The sequence below is a fragment of the Clupea harengus genome, chromosome 2 (assembly GCF_900700415.2).
Source record: "Clupea harengus chromosome 2, Ch_v2.0.2, whole genome shotgun sequence".
Taxonomy (NCBI): Eukaryota; Metazoa; Chordata; class Actinopteri; order Clupeiformes; family Clupeidae; genus Clupea; species Clupea harengus.
In genome coordinates, this window is record NC_045153.1 from 6752898 (window position 1) to 6762465 (window position 9568).

The window sequence follows — 9568 nt, forward strand, 5'->3', positions numbered from 1 at the left end:
GGGCTGAATTTGTGAGAAATCGTTGGTGATTGCGTCCACATCAACTCTACAGGCATCCTCGGATTTAAATGATTAAAATAATAATAAATACGAGAATATTTGTATCATTAAAATTACGTTTCACATTTATAGTCATGATTCTACGAGGCATCGTGATGTCCTAAAATAAATAAAAGAACTACGCGAACATTGCAAATGTAAGTGAATAAATAAATAAGCACTAAACTACACATATCTACACATATCTACATCTTGCAACAGTACCTCTACCTCTGCACCGGTGAAGTTAGATCTGCATTTACTCGACCGGTGCCCGCTTTCCGCTTTGACATGGCTCGCTTTCGACTTGCTTTTGCGTGGATTCGGTCGATTCCGACTGCACACGTCACTACGGTTGCTGGCGGGGCGTGTATTTATGCAAATCCAGGTGCACGAGAACGCGCTTTCAATTTAAGAAACCTCATTTGGGGGAGCACAGCTGAGAACATTTCGGCTGCGTAGGAACACATTTTCAGGCGTTCATGAATCCGGCAGAGATCTTTTTCTTACGTTGGTTTTCCGAAGTCCATAACAAATATTTCAGAAGAAACTTCTGAATGAGGCCCATTGTTGTTAAAATAGTCCGTCAGGTTAGGCTACTCAATTTTGTAAATGAATGAGCTGAGAAGGAAGCGTTCTCCATCTTTGAATTTCACGTCTAATTAAATTGGCGTTCAGTGGTCCGAACCTCTGATTGGTCGAAATGCAGGAGGAGACGTCGCTCATTTTGATCTCCTAGCTAGTATGTACACAATATACTGTATAGCCTATGGCATGGGGAGTAATGGAATACATGGAACGCCGTGATGTAATTAGGATACAAAAAAAAGGTAACTGTATTCCGGTACAGTTACAGACAAAAAAAGACGTAATTAGATTACAGATACTTTTAGCAAAAATTGGGTTTTATCAACAGGATTACACATTTTAAATAGATTTTAAAATGCAGAACATTATACTATCATCCACATGCAAAAAAGAACATATTTTTATTCTTGTAAAAGAAGCATTTTTTTTTTTACTAGCCTATGCTTTGTTAACTGTGGTGTTGTGCACTTTCATTGTAGGTTTATAGGCTGATTTTGCAAAATGACAAGCAGATTTTTCTTTAAAAAATTACAAAAAACGAAGAAAAAAAAACACTGAGCAGAGGGCAGGTTTAATTCTTAAAACTTGGTTTCCTCATTTTCTTTTCTAAGGTTATATTGTGCTGAATGTTACAGAATACGCTTAAGTAAAAGCCATCTTATTGATGTCTCTTCTCTGTTGTCTTCATTTGAGGTAATCCAAAAGTAACGGAAAGTATTCAAGTTATATTACTTTAATCCTTTGATACTTGGATAAGGTCACTGAATACAATTTTAACAGGTAATTAGTAATGGTATTGGAATACATTTTTAAAGTAACCCTCCTAACCCTGTATACAGGTAGGCTGTAGGCTGAGTTCACTTTTTCAGGGAACAACTAAATCTTGTCAATTAGGTTTGTTAAATGCACCCTTTGTAGATCGATCAAATTCACCCGCATTAGCCCAACCTGCCTCTTCCTCAGATGCTTGAGCATAGCTGATATGCCTTCATGCTGGGCAACGTTAGCGTTGCAAATGTTCACAACCTTTATGGCAAAGTTACGAGTGAAATGCTGCTATTCACTTTTGAGGAATTTGGTCGTGAAGGCGTAACCATTGCTATTGTTCACTTCAGTAAAGTAAAGCAGCTTCAGATGTCTGAGCATTGAAAAAAATTACGCAATGACGGCATCAGGTTTTGTAGGCAACTAACTTAATTTGATCATCGATTGATCATCGATGTCGAATATTCATTGCACCCCTACATACACTTATTCTCTCTCTCTCTCTCTCTTTTTCTCACACACACACACCACAACATAGTCGTTGGGCTCCTGTGTTTACCACAGAAAGTAGTGCAGTTCTTTTGATACAGAAAAGATCGACAGGTTTGTGTTTCCAGGCACCGGCTTACAGTAAGTCTGAGCTGAGCTTTTATGGCCACACCCAGTTTCCTCTCTCATCAATGTAAAAAAAACGGGTAGCCTGCGGTCGGAACCTTCCGTACAACACCGCCCTTATGAAATACACTGTCTCTCGCACTCTCTATCGCTCTGGTTGTAAACCCTCACCCAATACCTGTGCATTGTCAGAGGTATTGCACCTTTGTATGGAGAAATACCACAAAAAATCCTCTACTTCACTGTAGTGGTAATTATAACCACAGTCATCTTCGATAACTGGAATCAAGCTCAACGGCGGAGACACTCAGCAAAGCAGTTTCAATTCAGTTGAATTTTATTTATTTATCTAGCGGCATTAACATTAATGTCTGACATAGACATTGTCTCAAAGCACTTTACAGAGCCCAAGTTTCAGAGAATATCATAGTTGAATGCAGTGGTAGAGTTAGTCTAAGCAGAGATATAGTTAATAACACTAGGAGGACTAAACGATGTCATGATCTCTGTTAAAAATCTACCTGTTGTTTCAATTGATTTCATCTGTTGGTCAAATGAATGGTATAATCTTCCACTGGTCGCTGAAACGTCTGCATGGCTGCATCTCCACAGTCCTCAATCCAATCCTATTATGTATCTTACCCCTCTGGCCGGCTGTATTATGTATCTCACCCCTCTGGCCGGCTGTATTATGTGTGTTACCCCTCTGGCCGGCTGTATTATGTGTGTTACCCCTCTGGCCGGCTGTATTATGTGTGTAACCCCTTCGGGCCGGCTGTATTATGTATCTTACCCCTCTGGCCGGCTGTATTATGTATCTTACCCCTCTGGCCGGCTGTATTATGTATCTCACCCCTCTGGCCGGCTGTATTATGTGTGTTACCCCTCTGGCCGGCTGTATTATGTGTGTTACCCCTCTGGCCGGCTGTATTATGTGTGTAACCCCTTCGGGCCGGCTGTATTATGTATCTTACCCCTCTGGCCGGCTGTATTATGTATCTTACCCCTCTGGCCGGCTGTATTATGTGTGTTACCCCTTCGGACCGGCTGTATTATGTGTGTTACCCCTTCGGACCGGCTGTATTATGTGTGTTACCTCTTTGGGCCGGCTGTAGGCTGCAATGACTGAGGGCAGTGACTCAGGTTTGGACATGACTGAGGTTTTGTATACAATGTCCATCTGTCAGACCTCTGCATTCTAGAAACTCCAGGTTTCAGGTGGGGGTATTGCCGCCTAGAGTCCAGGTGGGGGTATTGCACCCTAGAGGCCAGGTGGGGGTATTGCACCAAGCAGGATTACTCAGTTTACTTCTCAGGAAACCTCTAAAATAGCACGCAACACCTTCTCTGATTTGGGGGTTTTTTTTCATAGTTTTTTTTACTGGTAGGCTGACAATCCAGCTTCCTTGAATTGAACACTTTAATGAAACACTCTAATCTAGGCTTTTCACAAGGACAAAATTGCAAGGAAGGTTGTATTTTTGTTGTAAACAAATTATCTGTATTATCTGACTACAACTAAAACAGTAAAGAATTTTTTTTTAACTTGCACCTTCAGAAAAAAAACTTCCATCAGTCATATTGGATATTTTTAACCCAAGTGTGTTTTGATACAGTACACACACCATACACTTTCTTTCATCATTATGTGTGCTCAAGTTATATAGAAGCCATGACTTTGGTGGCGTAAGCACCTTACTCGAGCAGCCGAACTCTCGTGGTTCCTACTTTCGGATCATCAGATTAAGACACACATTTGGAGCTCGTAAACAGGTGCAGGCCAAAAGCAGTTTTTTAAGTTTAAATATTAAAATGCATTCATTTCAGGTCACCAATATCTCATATTTATTTATTTATATTCATTATTTATATAATACAAAGTGTAAACCAACTATTAGGCTCTAATTGTGACTTATTTATTATATTTTTTTAAATACTGTTCTCATGAATTGAAGTGTTATTGATTATTTAGGATTGGTGTGGTAATGTGGCTCCAGAGAAGCACCTTCTTGCTATTGCATAGTTCTGCAGAAAAAAGTGCAGAGTGTGCTCCCCATTCTGCCCCGAAACCTCTGTGGCAAAACATCACGTCATTAACCATTTCCACTTTCGTCACGTGTCTTTGTCAGCATTTTTCACTGTCAAGAAATTTCAACAATTCATATTTTTCCATTGCAGGATGGAACCTTGATTTCAGCTGATTTAGATTTCTTCTGTTATAAAAACCCTAGACCTGGCAAAGAGAACCATGCCAACATGAACATCTCTCTTGTCTTTGCGAGCCTCATCTGCCTGGCAACTCCTCTGGGGAATGGTGAGTAGTTCATCTCTCTCTTCATCGATCAACATATCTATCTATCTATCTCTCTCTCTTTCTCATTAAGGGTACCATGTGTTGTTTTGATTGTCAAAAAAAGATATGTATTTTAGGCCTGCAATAATATGTTATACAGAACGAATATGAAAGAAGAAGGGAGAGACCAAGATTGATTCTCAGAGTTCTTATTTGTCTCAGCATTTAAAATGCAATTATTTATAGGACTTGGTAGGTAAGGAGAAATGCATTAAAATTTCTGAAACAACCCTACTGTAAGAATTCACATGGACGTGGGGGAAATAGTCTATATCATTATTATTATATATACATATCATCATCCATAGACAATCATTGTTGGTGTAGAGGAATATTCAAAATTTAGAAGCAACTAGCACATTTAAATAGCAATAGCATCTTTAAATAGCAATATCACCTTTAAATGCTAGTTTTGTGGTGTAGTGGTATGATGATGATCACTGGATGATGGAATTATTTCAGTATTGTAAATCTTGAAAATCTTCAAAACTTTCTGCAAAATTGTTTGCGATATTCTGGAATCCAGTCCTGACTTTGACCCCCTTTCGTGGCTTTTGATTGGTCAAAGACTGAGGGCCAGAGACAAACTTGAACTGGGAGCGGGTCTGCAGTGCAGTGAGGCTGTTCAATGAGGCTGGCTTACACATCTCTTTAGGGATACGTGTCCACATGAAGATATTTAATATGCAACTGATCATGTTTCAATGAAAAACAGTGAAATTGATAAATTGGCTGATATCTGGTTAATAGATAGAAAGACAGATAGAGTGATAGATAGTTTAACTGGCCATTTAAATTGATCATTTGATTGACTGATGGCTCATCGTGGATTGGCTGATTCATTGATTAACACCCCCCCCCCCCCACAGCCCTCCGCATCGTGCAGCCGTACCACGTAGTGGCGAATGACGGCCAGGCCACAGTGAAGTGCGGGTACAGCACCCCACCGCGCCCCACCCCGCAGGAGCTGCGCGTCACGCTGCTGAAGGGGCTCCACGGGGCGGAGGCCGTGTGCGGCGGCTACGTCAACTCCACCCACCGCAGCGTCCGCACGCCGGAGCCCAACGCCTGCCAGGCCAGCATGAGCGAGGACGGCCTCAGCGTGAGCCTCTCAGGTCTGAAGGGAGACGACACTGACATGTACCGCTGCGTGGTGGAGGTCATATACCCCCCGCCCTACATGAAGAGAGTCGGCAACGGCACCCTGGTGTATGTCCCAGGTGAGAGGTGAGCCCGATCTGTCAGAACACTCTCTTAGAACACTCCCTTAGTATACTCCCTTAGTACACTCTCTTAGTATACTCTCTTAGTACACTCTCTTAGTACACTCCCTTAGTATACTCTCTTAGTATACTCTCTTAGTACACTCCCTTAGTACACTCTCTTAGTACACTCCCTTAGTACACTCTCTTAGTATACTCTCTTAGTACACTCCCTTAGTATACTCTCTTAGTAAACTCCCTTAGTACACTCTCTTAGTACACTCTCTTAGAACACTCTGTTGGTGTTTTATGAATTGGATGTAAAGTCAAAAGTTTAGTCTGATGTTTGATGTAAATGACTTTTCAAAGGTTCGACTACTTTTTCCACATTGCTCATAGCAGACCTAAACTGTTATCAAACTCAGGAAGACTCCTAGGCCGCCCCAGCGCCTCTTAGGTGCTGTCCCTCACAGACTTACAATTCAGCACATCACAAACACACACGCACGCACGCACGCAAACACGCACACACACACGCACGCACGCACACACACACACGCACGCACACACACACACACGCACACACGCACATGCAGAGGCTTTGCATTATCCATTTGTCGTGCCAATAAAGCGACAGAGAGAGAGGGAGAAAGAGAGAGAGAGACAGAGAGACAGAAACAGAGAGAGAGAAGGAGAGAAAGAGAGAGAATAAGAGAGAAAAAAAAAGAGAGAGAGAGAGAGAGAGGGGAGAGAGACAGAGAGAGAGAGGGAGGAGAGAGAGGAGAGAGAGGTGAGAGAGCGAGGGAGGAGCGATAGAGGGAGGAGAGAGAACAGAGGAAAGAGAGAGAGAGAGAGGAGAGAGAGAGAGGGAGGAGAGAGAGGAGAGAGAGAGAGGAGAGAGAGAGAGGCAGCGAGAGAGGTGAGAGAGATGGTGTCTGTTTCCTCTCCCCACATGTCTTCCCCCATGCTGGTGATGGCACCTCAGCTCTCTGTGACTCAGTTGAGCAGTTAGAAAGAGAGAGAGAGAGAGAGAGAGAGAGAGAGAGGAGAGAGAGGTGAGAGAGCGAGGGGGAGAGAGAGAGAGCGAGAGAGAGAGAGAGAGAGGAGAGAGAGGTGAGAGAGCGAGGGGGAGAGTGAGTGAGCGAGAGAGAGCGAGAGAGAACATGTCTGTTTCCTCTCCCCACATGTCTTCCCCCATGCTGGTGATGGCACCTCAGCTCTCTGTGACTCAGTTGAGCAGTTAGCAGCAGCGGAAGCTTCGCTATGACAACAGATTAGCAAATCATTAGATTAGATCATCAGATTAGAGGTGTTTGCTTCTCCTCATCTTGTTTTGTCTGGTTGACTTTGTTTTGGTCTAGTTTGTGTTTTTCACAGTGCGGGTTCTGACTGTTTTCCATTCCACAGAGAAGCCAGACTGCTCCCTACCGGAATTCCAGCTCCGCACGCAGAAGCAAGCAGAGGAGCAGCCGTCGGCTGTGGACCAGGCGACCGGACCGACGCCGACCCAGGAAGACAGGCACGACTGGAAGGTGCAGTGGGTGGAGCTCCCCTTACCTCTGGTGATGACTCTGGGGATTCTGATAGTGCTGTCAATCATCTATCAGGTACATTTCAACTTCTTGTCTCTCTCCCTCTCTCTCTCATATCCTTTCTCATCTCTCTTTCTCTCTCTAGTTCTTTCTGTCTCTCTCCCTATCTCTCACTCTCATACCCTCTCTCATGTCTCTCTCTCTCTCTCTCTCTCTCTCTCTCTCAAATTCAAATTCAAATTCCACTTCCTCCCAAGACTGGCAACTTAAACGTATCTTGCAAGCTTAAGCGTAAAGGGAAATAGTTCAAAGACTGGTCCCCGGCCAGGTTAGGCTAGAGGGTGCTACGGGTTGTTGAGGTCTAACATCTGTTTGGTCTAAAACAAACTATTTCAGCAATTAACAGTAAATGAAACCAAATTAGTAATATATGTAAACCTCTGAAGACAGAGAGGTGGACGGTTCAATAGGGCTGTGATTGATTGGTTCAATAGGGCTGTGATTGGTTCAATCGGGCTGTGATTGGTTCAATAGGGCTGTGGTTCAATAGGGCTGTGATTGGTTCAATCGGGCTGTGGTTATTGAATGGCTAGTTTTTTGTGTGTTTTCTAAGCTATACTGCACCTTTCCCACAGATGGCCGGGATTAGACACACCAGAAGGTACAACACGAGCACACAGCCCCTGCAAGGAGTGAGGACGCCAAAGATCATTACTTGACCTGACAAATGAAGTCCTACAAATTAATTTAAGTGTACTTTATGAATTTGCTGTGCAAGTGAATTAATTTAACAGTAATTATATATTATATACCTTAGTTTTGATATTATATATTGTTTTGAACATGGAATCAGAAAATCATATATTGATTAACTGACAAATGAATTGTTTCATTGATTAACAGATTCTAAAATGTTTGGATGCTTTTTTGCCATCTCTTTTCCTCTAACCTCCTCTGATTTTTCAATGCTTTGGGGTTTTCAGTTTTTCTGTATTATAACATAATTATGTTTTAATGTATATGATCATCATGCTGTGATTGTGACAATAAAGATGGGACTGAATCGTGAACTTGATGGAATGTGTTTTCCCTCCTTTCTGTTGGTCTAACCCTAACCTTATCAGTGACAGTCAGCTTTCTCTTCAAAACAACTAAACATAAATCAACTGTGTGGAAAACTACTGTGTGAAATAAAACGATTTGTTTGAAAAAACACTTTGGTTCCTGTTAGAAATGTATACATTCCAAGAAAATTACACGTGTTTTTTGGGGGGTAACTGTCAGTTTTAATGAACAGATCAGGTATTGTGACCCAAACTCAGCTCCTCTTGTATTTACAACATGCAACCACTAGAGGGGGAACTCCGGCCACACATTTTCGCCATTAAGCCCATTAGCCAATCAGTAGACACTTTAATCGAGAGCAAGGTAAGGTATACACATTATGTATTAGTATTTTCTTATTAGTAGCTATGCTCCCTTCAACCCGTGGTGTTGGGGTTCTGGGTGGCGTCAGTTTGAGATACAGTAACACAAATCCTGACACAAGTTGAAGTCACAAGAGCTGGCATTTTGAAAAAGCAAAAAAAAATAGATTTATAATATATAGATTTAAAATTGGTAAAAAAAAAATAGAAAAACATAAGCCACCTCTTTGTATTAATTGATAATTAGCGTGTGTAAATGCCAGATTCGGACCTCGTGTGCTGGAGATGTCTCTGGGCCATATATATATATATATATATATATATACATATATATATATATATAGCAATGACTAAACATTGGACAGTTGGCACTGATAAAAGCAAACTAGCTTGTCAACTGTCATATTTCAATGATATATTTGGCAACGTCTCCAGTAAAAGCTGATCTTGTATTTTTGAGGGATATCTGGATGTGGAAGCAGATACCACATAATGAATAAGTTCCTCTTCATATGACCAACATTACAGAGTTCAGGCCTGACACTAGCGAGGTCTCTACTCACCAGGCACTATAAGGCTGCTTGCCTTGCAATGACTAAACATTGGACAGTTGGCACTGATAAAAAAGAAACTCTTGTCAACTGTCATATTTCAATGATATATTTGGTAACGTCTTGCAGTAAAAGCTGATATTGTATTTTTGTGGGATTTCTGGATGTGGAAGCAGATACCACATAATGAATAAGTTCCTCTTCATATGACCAATCACAATCACAAAGAACATCAGGATGCTTTAAAAAGTAATTACCTTCAAAAAAGTACCATCAAAAAACCACATAACCTGCATAAAGTGGCTTTGAAGAATATTTTCTAACACAAGGCAGATACTACTGCTTCTTCTCCAGCAGAGGGCAGTGTAATAAGCAATTGCTGACAAGAACACTCTCTCCCAGTCTTACCTTAGGGTAGGCCTAATACTTATTTCAACAAAGTGTGCTGTCTATTAAACTTTTATTTCATTCTTTTTTATTCTCTCCACCAGGTAAT

General features: G+C 41.6%; 1 protein-coding gene across 2 annotated transcripts; it reads left to right on the forward strand.

Annotated features, from left to right (window-relative positions):
• The first annotated feature begins 3944 nt into the window (after positions 1-3944).
• On the forward strand, positions 3945-8169 carry cd28 (CD28 molecule). Of its 2 annotated transcripts, none has more exons than XM_031578525.2 (4): positions 3945-4321; positions 5230-5580; positions 6970-7169; positions 7730-8169. In XM_031578525.2, the coding sequence occupies exons 1-4, from the start codon at positions 4264-4266 to the stop codon at positions 7811-7813; spliced, it is 693 nt and encodes a 230-aa protein (XP_031434385.1). In that variant the 5' UTR covers positions 3945-4263; the 3' UTR covers positions 7814-8169. The 2 variants fall into 2 exon arrangements, with proteins under 2 accessions (XP_031434385.1, XP_031434391.1); XM_031578531.2 differs by having other exon boundaries at positions 5230-5587; positions 7730-7825.
• The last annotated feature ends 1399 nt before the right edge of the window (positions 8170-9568 follow it).